General features: G+C 46.4%; 1 protein-coding gene across 1 annotated transcript; it reads left to right on the plus strand.

The window, feature by feature from the left end:
• Window positions 1-8047: 8047 nt before the first annotated feature.
• Window positions 8048-11079, plus strand: LOC119286944 (receptor-like protein 2). Its single transcript, XM_037566414.1, has one exon. The coding sequence runs from the start codon at window positions 8057-8059 to the stop codon at window positions 10172-10174; it is 2118 nt and encodes a 705-aa protein (XP_037422311.1). The 5' UTR covers window positions 8048-8056; the 3' UTR covers window positions 10175-11079.
• Window positions 11080-17799: the final 6720 nt, after the last annotated feature.

Here is a 17799-nt window from a genome sequence, read left to right on the forward strand (position 1 = left end):
CGCTCCGCGGACCGATACAGGTCGGCGTTGGATGACTTTCACGGTCTGAACAACACGATCCAGACGGTTGCGGGAGGTTTACGGGTCTGCCTTGGAGATGCCCTTATGAGGGTACAAGTTTTGGTCACATTTGGTGTCCACGCACAAGTAAATGGCAAAAAACCTTCCCAGAGGCAATACAAGTACAAGTATGTTCCTCCATTACCCATAGCCCTTACCCATGGGTACCCAACAGTGGAGGCCTAATATATTTACCCATCTATCATTGGCTCAAATTTGAGCTTTAGCTTTGTCAGTTGTCTTGTGTGAACTATGCCATCTAGAACTACTCTTGAGAGTTATGACCTGTGAGATGTGAAAAAGTTCTGATACTTGATCGTTTGACCTTGCAACTTGTTATGATATTATGTGATGCATAAATTATGCTATTAAATTGTAGGTGTTAGTGCTATGATGTGATGGCAAGCACTTGTTGTGCAATTATTTTATTGAATTGATGGGTAATAGTGTTATGATGTGACGGTATGCACTTGCATTGTGCAATTACTCTATCGAATTGATGGTGGTTAGTGTTATGATGTGACACTATGCAATTGTGTTGTGCAAACTATGCTATTGAACTGTGGGATGATATGATTTCAATTATAAGTTGCCGATTTCATATGTGCGAACTGTGAATTGCTCCTGGAGTTGGCATCAGAAGGGGGCGGGATAAGAAAACTGTGTGGAGCCATGGCACAATCGCACCTATGCTCAACACCACGCATCGGCTGGCTGGCGCCTTTAAAAGAGATATGTGTATGGCTGGAACCGTAAAGCATGATGCCAACCATCAAGTGACGATTTTTAGGGGACTGTTTGGTTGACGACTGAGATGACCATGCCAAATAAGGGCGTACCAAAATTTTGGCGAGCAGATTCGTCGTCGTTGTTTCACTCATGAATGGTGCAGTGTCTCAACTGGCATACCAAAAAATTCGCGTGGCGTGAAAGCTAGGCCTCAAACGAAACACAACACCATAATATTGGTAAGGTAAGTGGGCTACCATCCAAACAGCCCGGCTTAACTTAGCGTCAGATTTATATCTTCAAACGGTGCAGGTGGCGACTGATTATCTCACGACGATGAAACATCTAAAGGAGGAGTATCGGGAAGTGCGAAGTTTGTGTGCTCGGGCACCATGGTGCCTTTAAAAAAAGAGAGTTGAAAACCATATTTAAGTTTTAAAAATCAGAAATAATTCTATGGCAACTTGTATGTATTCACTACAGATCTCTGAAATTTTGTTTTGAAAAAAAAAATGCAATTTGTAAGTTGTACAACAAAAACAAATTCCGGCCTATCTGAAAATACGCCACGTGTGAAAGTAAAATGTTATGATTTTTTGCACATATGTAGTTTATACATGTGTGTGTGTTTACAAAAAGTTTTAATTTTTTTGTGCTATAAAAAATGATTTTCAAAAACGGGCACCAAGGTGCCTGTGCACCATTTACAATTAGCGGAGTGCTGGGGCACTAGAAGCATGATATGCATGATATTAAAGCAAGGAGGGCTGGTTTTCATAAATATGTTTTGTACTCCCTCCTTCCATCTATATAGGGCCCACTTCCCTATATAGATGGAAGGAGCACATGAAATGAGAGAGGCAAACTTTGAGGCACACGGCTTGTAGACACTCCTGAGATTGCTTGTATCCCAAACATTGTCTTAGTTTGAATAAAGTTTTTCACCCTCTAGAAAAACAACCAGCTATCTTAGACACTCACGAGATTGCTTGTATCCCAAACACTATCTTAGATCTACATGCCGTAATAAAACCTACCACATGTTAACACCATAGGCTATAAAATTGTAGTCTTGCTTCGAACCTATGCATGCTGTCACCGCACTAGGCGCATTTGTTTATATTTTATTAGTTCAAAACATGATCAACCAAAGTATGACCCAAAATATGATAGAGACTAGTAAACCTAGACGAAGGGACCGCCTCCGTCCTGATTTATTAGTTATCATTGTAGTCTGGAACAAAATTTAATCATTTTGATTAGCAAAATACTTTCTCCGTTCCTAAATATAAGTCTTTTTAGAGATTTCACTACAAACTACATACGAATGTATATAGACATATTTTAAAGTGTAGATTCACTCATTTTGCTCCGTATGTAGTCTATAGTGAAATCTCTAAAAAGACTTACATTTAGAAACAGAGGAAGTATTAATGCATGTCATAAAAGAATTTTGTTGAATTCGTACTTGAATAAAGTTTGCAATGATGTTATTTTTACTACTCCCTCCATCCATATATATAGGGCCTAATGCATTTTTTGTGATTGCCATTGACATTGATAAGATTAATAGTATATGAGATACATAATATAAAAATTATATCATTAGAAGCTCCTTTCACATATGAATTTAACGGTATGTTTTGTGTAATTTGCATGTCATATATTATTGCTCTAACATGTGGTCAGTGAGTTTAAAAAAAACATATGATCAATGTTAGCCTCGAAAAATAAATTAGGCCTATATAGATGGATAGAGGGAGTATGTATAACTTATTTTTTATTAGTTAAAATCATGGTAAAAATATGATCCAAAATACGAAGGGGACCAGGAAATAAAAAAAGCTTGAAGAAAATAAAAAACTACTCTCTTGTCCCATAATAAAATACAGTATTACATCCAATATACTCATAATTTAAGACATTATTACATTTACTATGTGTTGCCCTGCTGACTCATATTTGATTCTCTATTTTTGTACCAGTTCAGGTTCATTTTCTGCAATTTGGAAATGTCGATAGACCTCTATCATGAGCACTACTCCTACTGTTTTGGGCAGCGCGGGCATGCATGCTTCCCAGAAAGGTCAACGAGTTGTGAACATCAAGAGCCCTGGTCAACGCATCGGTAGGCATGCCGGCCCATCTCGAGCCCGGACAGGACTGCAGTCTACAGGCATGCTCTCGTTCTTTTACTGCTTGTAACATTGTTCACGAGTATAGGAGTTTGAATTTCGAGGCTCACAATCTCGCTAGGCATGCACTTTTTTTAGGGTTTGGTCGTCATGTTTGGTTAGGCCAACCCGAAGACTTGAATTTTATTTCTGTAAATGTTGGGACAGTTTGAATAAAGCCTGGCGAGAATGTCTCAAAAAAAAAGGCATGCCAGCCGGGAGAGTCGGCCGGTGCGCAGGGACCAAGGCGTGTAATTAATCCATGATTAATTCCCGTGATTATTGCCCTGGTTGTTCAACATCCTCCATGCTGCCAACCAAAACGAGAGATTTTCTCTTTTATATTTTATTTTTCAACAAAAACGAGAGATTTCGCTCTTTTATTTTTTTTGGCAATTGAGAGAGTTCTATTTCAAACAAAGGCATTTTATTTATTTAGAATGGTAAAGCTGAGCCTAGCCCGAGTCCTCTCCCGCATCGACCCTCCTTAACATCAGATTTCGTGGCTTGATTGTTGCTGGCCGTCTGATATGCCTCCTCTCATGCATGGGGTCTGCATCACCATAGCTTGTCCGGACGCGGGCGCCGGGCATGAAGCAGCTCGGTGCCCGCTCTCTGTTCGCCGGTATGTCTCAACCGGGCAAACTGGCGACGAACATGCAGATGTTTGAGATGATTCACGACGGAGGCGAAGGCTGCTATGAGGATAGGCATGTGGATGGCTCGGGGTCCATGCAGTCGGGCACGTACACCCAGCGGCCGAATTTGTACACCGTCCAGCAGGAGCAGGAGGAGGACGGCGATGGCGACCTTGCTGGTGATCCAAAGAAGGGTAGAAAAGAAAGGTTCAACATGAAGGAGGACAAGTTATTGTGCAATTGGTGGTTGACTACTAGAGTCGATCCGATCCATGGCACATAGCAAAGGGCGTTACATTTTAGGCCAACATTGTACTTGGTTCATGAGCACAAGCATTTCGAGCCCTACATTGATGAACTAATACGCAACCACGGGGTAAAGTCGCTCAACCATTGATGGTACATCATCCAATAGGTTGTGTCCTAGTATTGCAGTAATTTGAAATAACTAATCAATTGGTGGCCAAGTGGCCTGCAAATCACCGAGCAAGTAAGTTGTTATGTGTTGGTTATTTGACCGGATATGCAACTTGATGACAATGTTTTTCTTTGTAGCCTTTACGTGCGTGCAACTTGTTCTTGAAGGTGGAGAAGAACTTCATCCTGATGCATTGGTGGTTAATCTTGAGTGGGCAATCCAACAAGTGGAATTTATTCATTGCCAACATCGTCAAGACCGCCAGCATCGTCACCGAAGAAGCGGGTGATCCAACTGTCCTAACAAAAGAGTTGTCCAAGAAAGTTTTTTTAAAGGAGGATGCAAAATGAGATGTTTTCTTTTTTACCCTTTTTCTATGTTTTCAGGCAATTGAGAGATCTTTATTCAAACAAAGGTTTTTATTTTAGGACCGCAAAGCTGAGCCTGATCCATGTCCTCTCACGCATCCACGCTTCTTGACATCAGATTTTGTAACTTGATTGTTGTTGGCCGTTGATACGCCTCCTCTTGCGTGTGGGGTCTACAACACCACAACTTGTCCGAACGCGGGCACCGTGCATGGAGCAGCTTGGTGCCCGCTCTCTGTTCAACGGTAATGTCTCAACCGTGTGAGGCGGCGTATAACGACACAGACAAGCAAATGTTTGAGATGATCCATGACGAAGATGGAGGGTGCTACGAGGTCAGGCAGGTGGGTGACTCGGAGTCCACGTAGCCAGGCATGGAGTCAGACACGTACACCCAGCAACCAGATTCGTACACCGGCCAGTAGGAGCCGGGGGAGGATTGCGATGACGACCTTGATCCAAATGAATTTGTTGTCTATCCAAAGAAGAAGGGTAGAGGAGAAAGCTTCAATATTAGGGAGTGCGAGTTGTGTGATTCGTGGTTGGCCACTAGCATCGATCCGAGGCAAAAAGGGGTAAAGTCGTTTAACCATCGATGATACATTATCCAAAAGGCCATGTCCAAGTATTGCGGCAATTTGAAGCAACTAATCAGTCGGTGGCCAAGTCATGTGCAAATCACCGAGCAAGTACGTTGTTATGTGTGTTGGTCATTTGACCGGATATGCAATTTGTAGCCTTTCCGTGCGTGCAACTTGTTTTTGAAGGTGGAGAAGAATAACTTCGTCCTCGTGCATTGTTGCTTGAAGTTGACTGGGCAACCCAAGTGGAATTTATTCATTGCCAACACCGTCAAGACCGTCGGCATCGACACCGAGGAAGAAGCGGGTGATTCAACCGACCCAACAAAAGAGCCGCTCAAGAAGATTAGAAGAGGGTTCGTGGAAAGAAGTGGGAGGAGGAGAAGGAGAAGAGAGAAGGGGTAGCGGATAAGATGATAGAGAGGTTCGAGGACATCTTGGCGAAGAAGGAGGCATGCACTGGGGGCATGTGTCAAGCACTTCGACGTCAAGGAGAAAAAAAGACGGAGAGGTTTAACTTGTTGAGGGCGGTGACTGAGAAGAAACTCAAGCTCGAAAAGAAGAAAACCATGCTCGAACAGAAGAATGTTAAGATCACGGTCGCTTTAGAGGACACAGAGATGTTGGCCTTGAAGATGAAGGAATTGGATGACGATGCAAGCAGTGCCGTAGCCAGAATATGCGTACTCGTAACTACAATATTTACTGTAGCTACAGTCAACGAAGGTTTCGTTTCCACGCCCCGGGCCACGGTCAGGGCAGCCCGGGGCCTGCCTACGCCCCTGTATGCAAGGATGACCGTGCAAGCCATCTGTGTTTGGATGTCGAAGTGCAAGGCGGATGAACTGGAGCCGAGAAGGAGGCGGATGGTGAGGAGGAGCCAGCGGCAGAGTGAAGGTGGAGGCTCGGTTAGCCGATACCATAGGGCAAAAAATCCCTTTTTTTCACGGACTGTCAGTCTGAGATTCTTTTGTGACCAGACATGTAAAAACCATGCATACTTGTCTCCTTTTTATTGTGATCGGACGCCATGCATTTGAATTTCAAATTGGCCGGGTCTTGTCTGACATTTAGGAGATGCGGTTGGATGGCCGACTCCCGTATCACTGTCCACGGACCGTGAATGAATATGGTGTTTGATTTGAAGTCAGCATTGGAGATGCCCTAACTGCCTATGTTTCAAAATATAAAACGTTTTGGTCGATTTTATACTATCATAAAAAATCTCACACTTTCCATTTGCATGTAACACAAAGAATTTCTACGAATACATGGACTTTTGTTTTACTAGAGAAGATTCCTACAAGAAAGATCATGACCATGAGGTCTTTGAGTACGTCGTATCAGCATTGTCCCGAAGTCGGGCACGTTTAAGGGAGGCTCTAGTCGAAGTCAGGCATGTTTCCATCAAACGTACGCTGATACTACTATATAATGATGCTCTGTAGCAGTACGGTACTCTTTTATGGCTGCCCCAAGCAAGTAGATGCACCAGTTCAAGAACCAAAGTGATTTACATTGGAGGCTAACTGAACCTAACTTAACTCCATCTTTTAAGGCGAGGCCAAGCTTAGCTTATATTGGAGGCTCATTATAGAGGAGGACTGTTGCTCTGGATAAATTAGATTGAACCCCATTCTCATCTCGAAATAGTCCTTGTCTATGCATGGCGCCTCTCCCACCACCAGCTTTGGCTCCCTGGCAAGGCATCACCTGGAATGAAAATATGATGGTCAATGAGGTTTATCCGTGGTATGGGTTGTGTAACAAGCTTACCCATGTAGTATGAAGTTGTGGACGCATGAGAACCAACATAAACAAACATAGAAAACCAACACAAAACATATGATTTGGAGCTTTACTTCTAAGATTATTTATCAAAGTAAGAGGTGAGCAAGCCCTAAATGTATGACTAAAATGTGTTAGTGGACCCCATGAACCAATAAAGCCTAACAAGATGGCAACGGGTACCTGTTACCCGATCCCCGACGGGTAATTGCTCAATTAAGGAACGAGTTTGGGCCACATTTGGTGCCCACGGGTAAGTAAATGGCAAAAAAATCCTTACCCACTGGGTAACGCAGGTACATGTACGTTCGTCCATAAGTGATTACCCATACTTGTTACCCACTGGTACCCAGTAGTGAAGGCCTGACATGTGGACCCCGTCTTTTGTTACTCAGTTTTGAGCTATATCATTGTCATTTGTCTTGCGATGAACTATGCCATCTAGGATCACTCTTGAGAGTTATGACTTGTGACTTTGTGAGATGTGAGAAAGTTTTGATACTTGATCGTTTGAACCTTGATACTTGTTATGATAATGATGTGATGCATAAATTATGCTAGTATCAAATTGATGGGTGTTTAGTGTTATGATGTGATGGCATACACTTGTTGTGCAATTATTCTATTGAATTGATGGATAATAGTGTTACGATGTGATGGTATGCACTTGTGCTGTGCAATTATTCTATTGAATTAATGGTCATTAGTGTTATGATGTGATGGTATGCAATTGTGCTATGCAACTATGCTATTGAACTGCAGGATGTTATGATTTTGGATAATAAGTTGCTGGTTTGATATGTGTGAATTGCTCCTGGAGGTTGGCATCAGAAAGGGCGGGTATACCTGCGGGGAAGAATTGTCTGTCGGGCGACGAGTATGGGTGAAATTCTTCCCCGCGGTGGGTATGGGGTAATGGGCAAGCATGTGCTTTCACGGGCATGAAAAAAAAGGCTTTACCTGGTCGGGTAATTACCCATTGCCATCTTGAGCCTTAATGGGCATGCTCAGAAAGAACTAGATGACCATGTGTAAATGTAGGACTAAAAGGTGTTAGTGGACCTCAAGAGCCAACACAGCCTAAGAGTCGGGGACTAGTAGGTTGGTACCCAGCCTCTTGATGGCACCATCGTACCTCAGTGACAGAAGACATACTCTGATGCAACTACAGTAGCACTATCTTCTTGTTATAACGATACCACTGCAACATTGGAAACCACCACCTATCGGCTACCAGATAACCAACAATTGCACAAACAGGTTAACATGAGAAGGCTTTAAGCTTACCAGGCTACCAGCCATGCATTCTACAGCTCTGGTCGGGCTGCGGCTGTTTCTGCTGCTGCTCTCCTTGGCCTCTCCTGCCGACTCATGCACCGAGCAAGAGGAGCACTCCCTCCTCCAGTTCCTCACTGGGTTATCTCAAGATGCCGGCCTTGCCATGTCGTGGAGAAACGTCACGGACTGCTGCGAATGGGAAGGCATAACCTGCAACAGGAGCGGGGGCGTCACTGAGGTCTCGCTGGCATCTAAAGGGCTTGAAGGGCGCATCTCGCCACACCTTGCCGGCCTCACCGGCCTGCTGCGTGTCAACCTTTCACACAACTCATTCTCCGGAGGCCTTCCGCCGGAGCTCATGTATTCCAGAAGCATCGTCGTCCTCGACGTCAGCTTTAGCAGGCTTAGTGGGGTGCTGCATGAGCCGCCGTCTTCGGTTACCACCACCCTGACTCTGCAGGTACTGAACATCTCGAGCAACCAATTCGGTGCAGAATTTCCATCCTACACATGGAAGTTGATGCGGAATTTGGTCGTCCTCAACGCAAGCAACAACAGCTTCACTGGGCACATACCACCTTCTCTCTGCCTTTCGTCATCATTGGCCATGCTTGACCTTTGTTACAACCAATTGAGTGGCGGTATTCCTGCTGCACTTGGCGATTGCTCCACACTCGAAGTGTTCAAGGTTGGGCACAACAACCTAAGTGGGACTCTCCCTGCTGAACTCTTCCATGCCACTTCCCTGGAGCACCTCTCCTTCCCCAACAATGGATTACAAGGAGAACTTGATGGCGCAAACATAGTAAAACTCAGTAATCTGGTTACTCTCGACCTCCGAGAAAACAAATTCAGTGGGAAGATCCCAGGCTCCATAGGTCAGTTGAAGAGGCTAGAGGAGCTCTATTTGGGTAACAATAACATGTCTGGGGAGCTGCCATCAACTCTGAGTAACTGCACGCGTCTCATGGTCATTGATCTGAAGATCAACAACTTCAGTGGAGATCTAGGCAGGGTCAACTTCTCCACCCTACAGAACCTAACACATTTAGATATTCTGAGAAATAACTTCAGTGGCATAGTTCCAGAAAGCATATACTCATGCAGCAATTTGATTGCACTGCGGGTGTCGTTGAACCATTTCCATGGTGAGATCTCACCAAGAATAGGGAATCTGCACCTATCTTTCCTGTCACTTGCTAGAAACCCTTTTACAAATATCACAAAAGCTTTTCATGTCTTCAATAGCTTCAGGAACATCACCACTCTGATTATTGCCGAGAACTTCGTGAATGAGATGATGCCACAAGATGAGACCCTAGATGGTTTCCGGAATCTTCAATATATCCACATGGCCGACAGCGCATTAACTGGGCACTTGCCAGTTTGGTTATCAAAGCTCAGAAACTTGAAGGTACTAAAGTTGTCCAACAATCGACTTACTGGACCAATGCCAGGCTGGATCAACTCCCTACATAGCCTGTTCTATCTGGATGTATCAAACAACAGTTTTACCGGGCAAATCCCAATCACCTTGATGGAGATCCCAATGCTCAAAGATAATACAGCAGCTTATTTGGATCCTGGCCAAGTTGAACTACCTCTCTTTTGGAGGAATATATCGCGCCAATACCATTTTCTTACAGCTTTCCCTACTCTCTTGAATCTGAGCATCAACAATTTCACAGGTGTGATTCCACCGGAGATTGGTCAACTGAAAGTGCTTTCTGAACTCGATTTCAGCTCTAACAAATTATATGGAGTGATTCCGCTGTCGGTCTGCAATCTCACGAAGTTGGAGGTGCTAGACTTGTCTAATAACCATCTGAGGGGTGTAATCCCCGCGGCACTGGAGAGACTTCACTTCCTTTCTGCATTCAACATTTCTAACAATGACCTAGAAGGGCCTGTACCAGCAGGAGGCCAGTTGAGCACATTTCCAGATTCCAGTTTTGATGGGAACCCAAAGCTGTGTGGCACTATGCTTGTTCACCGTTGTAGTTCAACCGGAGCAGATGTTGTCTACGTTATCTCTGCAAAACAGCTCAGCGTCAAGGTCATATTTTCTGTTGGCTTTGGTTTGTTTTTTGGAGTAGGCGTGCTATATGATCAGCTAGTGTTATATAGGTATTTCGGCTAAGCCGATTTCAATTGTAATTTGTTCTAATATATTCAATGGATAGAGGTAAATCAAGCAATAAATAGCCATGAGTTTTTTTTTTGTGTGTGTGTGTCTGTGCTTGAATCCACCTGTAGTTAGATCTTGTTATATATTACTTGAGTCAGCTAAACGTTATGTTGTTCGCTTCCTGAATGAGAGAAGTACACTGCATTCTTTTTCTAGCTAGCAGCCTTGATGAGAGGTAGTAGTAATTCTGTACTTTTCAGATTGGACATCACGGTTGTGCAGAATTCAAGTGGGAAGTGTCCAGGGCAATGTAATTTTCTTTTAAACAGGGTTGGACCTAGCGTAAATATAAAACTACTCCAAAGAACAAACCAAAGCCAACAAGTGAATACCTATAGGGGTTATCATCAGCTAATAATTAAATGTAGGGGTTATTATCAGTTCTACATCTGAGTAGTCATTACTTAGTTGACCATAGAGCTAAAACTTCATAGAACATTACACATATTTGGTCCAGATATGAACAACTCCATGTAAGTATTTTTTTTTCTTTTCTGTTTTGCAGCGCTACTTCATGTAACAACCTATTGTGAAAACATCTTCAGAGAAACTATACTGAAAATTCCAAAAATATATCATGGTATTTTCAAATATATCATGCCAGTCAAGCTCATGCTAGACAACAATTAAATGGATAAAACTGATAATAACCCCTACTTTAATTCAGAGCTCAATCTACACAGGGCAAACAAGTCGCAGAGCAAGCCAGTAAGCTACTTTTTCAGGGTCAGTAACCTACCCTTGACAATAGCAAGTAATTACTATATAAAAATCTGCAAAAACAGCACATCAATTTGCGCTTAGCTACAATATACTGGCAGAATACAGGGGCGACTTGTACATCCACCGAAAATCTGTAAGCAAGAGCACTGACAAAATACCTCCAGAGGACATACCACCAGATCATTCACGCTCCGCCTGACCGCCGGCGATCCAGCATCCCGAGCTTGATTTCGATTCCACCGAGGGCCTGAAGATTCGCTAGGGCTCGCGCAACCGCCGTGTCGCGCGGGGCGACGGGGCCGGGGGTGCGGGAGATGAACGCGAGAAATGATATCGCGCGCGCGGGGGCGCGCTCTCTTTTGTGTGCTCTGGATGCGCGCTCGATAGCTTGAACGGCGAGAGGGCGGGGTGGCCACCGGACTGGAGGGAGGCGGCGAGGGGCGCCGGCCGGCAGCGGAGCAGCTCGACCAACCGGAATCTGTCGCATGGGCCGAAGCTGAAAGGGAGCGCCTACAATTTGGGCTTTGCTTGATCTAAATTGGAGTCTTCTTGGCCCATACAGATTGAGGTAGAAAATATCGGGACGACGCGCTGGCTGGGCCGGCCCACTGCGCACAGTAGCCAACCAGGCATTTTCTGTTCTGTTCCCTTCTTAAAAAAAAGAGGCGCTTTCTATTCCCCTCAGGCTGGTTGTAATGGGGAGTATCATATACTAGTATCATGCGTAGTATCATATACTATATACTAGTGTATGATACTACCTCCATAATGCATCGTATCATATATTAATATACAACAACAACAACAACAACAAAGCCTTTAGTCCCAAACAAGTTGGGGTAGGCTAGAGGTGAAACCCATAAAATCTCGCAACCAACTCATGGCTCTGGCACATGGATAGCAAGCTCCCACGCACCCCTGTTCATAGCTAGCTCTTTGTCGATACTCCAATCCTTCAGGTCTCTCTTAACGGACTCCTCCCATGTCAAAATCGGTCGACCCCGCCTTCTCTTGACATTCTCCGCACGCTTTAGCCGTCCGCTATGCACTGGAGCTTCTGGAGGCCTGCGTTGAATATGCCCAAACCATCTCAAACGATGTTGGACAAGCTTCTCCTCAATTGGTGCTACCCCAACTCTATCTCGTATATCATCATTCCGGACTCGATCCTTCCTCGTGTGGCCACACATCCATCTCAACATACGCATCTCCGCCACACCTAACTGTTGAACATGTCGCCTTTTAGTCGGCCAACACTCCGCGCCATACAACATTGCGGGTCGAACCACTGTCCTGTAGAACTTGCCTTTTAGCTTTTGTGGCACTCTCTTGTCACAGAGAATGCCAGAAGCTTGGCGCCACTTCATCCATCCGGCTTTGATTCGATGGTTCACATCTTCATCAATACCCCCATCCTCCTGCAACATTGACCCCAAATACCGAAAGGTGTCCTTCCGAGGTACCACCTGGCCATCAAGGCTAACCTCCTCCTCCTCACAGCTAGTAGTACTGAAACCGCACATCATGTACTCGGTTTTAGTTCTACTAAGCCTAAACCCTTTCGATTCCAAGGTTTGTCTCCATAACTCTAACTTCCTATTTACCCCCGTCCGACTATCGTCAACTAGCACCACATCATCCGCAAAGAGCATACACCATGGGATATCTCCTTGTATACCCCTTGTGACCTCATCCATCACCAATGCAAAAAGATAAGGGCTCAAAGCTGACCCCTGATGCAGTCCTATCTTAATCGGGAAGTCATCGGTGTCGACATCACTTGTTCGAACACTTGTCACAACATTATTGTACATGTCCTTGATGAGGGTAATGTACTTTGCTGGAACTTTGTGTTTCTCCAAAGCCCACCACATGACATTCCGCGGTATCTTATCATAGGCCTTCTCCAAGTCAATGAACACCATATGCAAGTCCTTCTTATGCTCCCTATATCTCTCCATAAGTTGTCGTACCAAGAAATGGCTTCCATGGTCGACCTCCCAGGCATGAAACCAAACTGATTTTGGTCACGCTTGTCATTCTTCTTAAGCGGTGCTCAATGACTCTCTCCCATAGCTTCATTGTATGGCTCATCAGCTTAATTCCACGGTAATTAGTACAACTCTGAACATCCCCCTTGTTCTTGAAGATTGGTACTAATATACTCCGTCTCCATTCTTCTGGCATCTTGTTTGCCCGAAAAATGAGGTTGAAAAGCTTGGTTAGCCATACTATCGCTATGTCCCCGAGACCTTTCCACACCTCAATGGGGATACAATCAGGGCCTATCGCCTTGCCTCCTTTCATCTTTTTTAAAGCCTCCTTCACCTCAGACTCCTGGATGCGCCGCACAAAACGCATGTTGGTCTCATCAAAGGAGTCATTCAGTTCAATGGTAGAACTCTCATTCTCCCCATTGAACAGCTTGTCGAAGTACTCCCGCCATCTATGCTTAATCTCTTCGTCCTTCACCAAGAGTTGGCCTGCTCCGTCCTTGATGCATTTGACTTGGCCAATATCCCTCGTCTTCCTCTCCCGGATCTTAGCCATCTTATAGATGTCCCTTTCACCTTCCTTCATGCCTAACCGTTGGTAGAGGTCCTCATATGCCCGACCCCTTGCTTCACCAACAGCTCGCTTTGCGGCCTTCTTCGCCATCTTGTACTTCTCTATGTTGTCTGCACTCCTATCCAGGTATAGGCGTCTGAAGCAATCTTTCTTCTCTTTAAGCGCCTTCTGGACATCATCATTCCACCACCAGGTATCCTTATCTTCGCTTCTCCTTCCCCTGGACACTCCAAACTCCTCCGAGGCCACCTTACGAATGCAAGTCGCCATCTTCATCCACACATTGTCCGCATCCCCTCCTTCCTCCCAAGGGCCCTCCTTAAATACCCTCTCCTTGAACACCTGAGCTACCTCCCCCTTGAGCTTCCACCACTTCGTTCTAGCGACCTTGGCACGCTTATCCCGCTGGACATGAATCCGAAAGCGGAAGTCAGCAACCACCAGCTTATGCTGGGGTACAACACTCTCCCCAGGTATCACTTTACAGTCTAGGCACGCACGCCTATCTTCTCTTCTCGAGAGGATGAAATCAATCTGGCTAGAGTGTTGGCCACTACTAAAAGTCACCAGATGTGATTCTCTCTTTCTAAAGAGGGTGTTAGCTACAATCATGTTGTAGGCTAGAGCAAAGCTTAAGACATCTTCTCCTTCTTGATTCCTGATGCCATAGCCAAAGCCCCCATGCGCCCCTTCAAAACCTATGTTAGATGTACCCACGTGGCCATTGAGGTCTCCTCCTATGAAGAGCTTCTCACCAATCGGTACACTCCTAACCATGTCTTCCAAGCCTTCCCAGAACTCCCTCTTGGTGTTCTCATTGTGGACTACTTGCGGGGCATATGCGCTGATAACATTGAGAACCAAGTCCTCAGCTACCAGCTTGACCAGGATAATCCGGTCCCCACGTCTCCTGACGTCTACCACTTCATACTTGAGGCTCTTGTTGATCAAGATGCCTACGCCATTTCTGTTTGCAGCCGTCCCCGTGTACCACAGCTTGAAGCCGGTATCCTCCACCTCCTTCGCCTTCTGTCCTCTCCATTTGGTTTCTTGGACGCAAAGGATATCAACACCTCTCCTCACTGCTGCATCAACTAGCTCCCGAAGCTTCCCTGTCAGAGACCCTACGTTCCAGCTACCTAAGCGAATCCTCCTAGGCTCGGCTAGCTTCCTTACCCTTCGCACTCGTCGAGTCAAATGCGAAGACCCTTGCTCATTTTCCACTACATCCGGGCGCCGATGTAGCGCGCCACTAAGGATGCGACGACCCGATCCTCGCTCACTTGCCACCGTATCCGGATCAAGATACGGCGCGCCACTTGGGGGGTGACGGCCCGGCCCTTGCCCATTTTCCACCACACCCGGGTTCCGATGTGGCGCGTCGCTGAGAGGGTTACGCCCCAACAAAAATCTTTTGGGTTTCATCTCCATAAGAGTGGCTGAGTTTTTACTTGGCTCGCCAAGCCTATCACAACCCTCCTCCTTTACCCGGGCTTGGGACCGGCTATGTTGAGACAACATAGGCGGAGTTGTATCATATATTAGTATAATGTAGTATTTTATTTATTACCATGCATGACACATACTACCTCTGTCCTGGTTTATAGGTTCCCTTCGTAGTTTGTGTCAAATTTTGACCAAAGATTTAACTAACAAAATGTTAATCAAAAACACTGCACCCATAAGTGTTTTTGACAAAAAACACTTTTATATTATGGGACGGAGGGAGTAACCAATATGACTATTCATTTCAGAAGATTTTTTTTTTACATTTAGTACATGTATATATGTATGTTTCAGTTCCGGCTCTTAAAATTAGTAGTACATTTTACCCATTAGAGCACACTCTTAATTTTGTAGCAAGATGTTGGAAGAGAAATAACTGTGGACTAAATGAAAAACAAGAATAGGAAATGGAATTAGCAAACAAGTTATTAAAAAAAATGGTTATGATGTTGGAGATGCGTTGCAGAAGTAGTACTCTCTCGGTTCTCTCGTGGCCGTGCGGGCTCGTGCGGTGTGGGTTCACAACCATAGTGCACAGTCCAGTCATGGCGATTACACAAATCATGGCTTGGCGTGGCGGTCGGTCCGGGAGGAGGACCGTCAACCACACGTCCACATTTTCAAGTCTGCATTGCTGTCAACCTGACAACATCCCCACGGCTTGGATTTGGTCAGTCGCCGGAGAGTAACCACTAGGAGCACATCACTGATAGATATTCTACACGTCTGTACTTAAAAGTCGTATATCATCCTAGACTCCTCTCTCTATAGCTAGCTTAAAGTATCTGGACTAAGCGAATCAATCTGGACCGGCCGCCTCTAGTCAATGCTTTGCCAAAACCTATATGAAAATGAAGCACTACAGTCAAACTGTGCAATTTTTATGAAACGTCCCTTCGTGGTTCGTACGACAAAGAGAATTGGGGCCACATATGCTACAGTGCATGACTTTTTTTTCCTCTTTTAATTTTCAGTCACTTTTGTCTGGGCCGTTGGATCGACATCCAACGGCTTTCTTCCTCCCGGCGTACTCTTCTTCTTCCTTACCGTGCCGCCAAGATTTCGTTGAATCGCCTGCTTCCATCACCTGCGGCTGATTATAGTACATCACCCAACCCTTTCTCAACTCGCCACCTCCGCCTATGTGTCGCCACCCTACAATCCTTCTAACACCCCTCCCCCACTCTTCTCGGCACACAACACACCTATAAGTCCCCCCGACCGGGGTCACCGTTGCCGCATCGTCACCGGCTCCGGGTTGTTCCCAACTGAGGCCTCGCCGGTGACCCCATTTCTCGCTGCCGCTCGTCATGGTGCCTCCATCTCCGCCCGGGGCTTCTTGCAAATTGAGTGATGCATAACAAATTCACAGGCAACTGAGAAATAGTAAAACTGAAAAGAATTACGTGCGCGAACCAGCATGTGGTTGGATGGTTAGAGGGACTGTGGTATCCCCAGTCCACCAGGGTTCAAATCCTGGGGCTCGTATTTATTTCAGGATTTTCGGCGATTCACATTCAGTGGGAGGAGACGTTTCCGTCGACGACGAGGCGCCTACGGTGACTTCGTAAATCTCAAGATGATATGTCGGCTCAGTCTTTCGAAGGTGCTCATATAGTTATAGGGGTAGAATATGCGTGTGTGCCTTCATAAGGGTGAGTGTATGCGCGTCGTTTGTGTCTGTACTTAAAAAAAGAATTAGGTGCTGACGGCCATGAGGAAATTGCACCGATACTGACCGCTTGGCTAGCTACTTTACTTGTCCTTTGGTGGAACAGATGGGCATGCTACAATGGTTCCTAGAGCCAACAACGACTTGACTAATTGACTCGGCAATTCGTGTCATCATCACAATACTCACGAGTACTAACGTTTTGTGGACCGTGTCTCACACGCCCGCCCCGTTGCATATAAACCAGCTTTCAACCCGTTAACCCCTCGCACACTTCAGACGCGAGTTCCACTTGCGCGCACCGGTGACCGGAGAGCACGAGAGCGAGCTGCAGGCGCCGATTGTTCTAGCTAGCTCTAGCTCCATGGCGGCACGGCACCGGCGCCACCACGTCGAGGCACCGAAGCCAGCATGGCTCGTGACGATCAAGGCTGCTCCGCCTGCGCCGGCGAGGGGCGACGCTGCCAAGAAGCTCGCCGCGCCCGCTCGCTCGCCGATCCTGCTGTCCCCGTCGGCATGGCAGAAGGCGCAGCTCGACAAGAAGGACGTGGCCGTCGGTGACCGTGGCGACACCGGGGTCGCGCCGGCGCCGGCGTCGCCGAGGATCGGCTGCATGGGGCAGGTCAAGGGCACACAGAGATGCTCGAGGGCACGCTGCCCGGCCTCCTCGAGGGGACCGGCGGCGTCGGGCCTCCCGTGCGGCAGCCTGGCGGGGCTGCTGATGGGGCTATTCGGGCGGCGGTCGACGGGGAGGAAGACGCGCGCATACTCCAAGGTCCGGGACGTGGCGAGTGACACGTCGTCTTCAGGGAGCGCAAGGGGTGCCCGTGCGCCGAGCCCGCTTGAGCTCGACCCACCGCTTCCGGTGCCGGCGCCGGTGGTGAGACGGCCGGCCTTGGAAGAGAACGCCCCCAGCCTTTGGGAGCGGCGGCGCGGCGGCGCAAAGGTCCTGGAGGGTCTCCAGCTAGCGTAGGATCCTTCCTGGTAGATCAGAGTTGAGTTGCCGTCGCGTCGGCTAGTGATGCCAGGGCAAATTCCTGACACTACGCTAAGTACAAGATCAGTAGATCACTATCTCCCCCGCAAAAAAAAAGTAGATCACTATCTA

Source organism: Triticum dicoccoides, chromosome 4A (assembly GCF_002162155.2).
Source record: "Triticum dicoccoides isolate Atlit2015 ecotype Zavitan chromosome 4A, WEW_v2.0, whole genome shotgun sequence".
NCBI lineage: Eukaryota > Viridiplantae > Streptophyta > Magnoliopsida > Poales > Poaceae > Triticum > Triticum dicoccoides.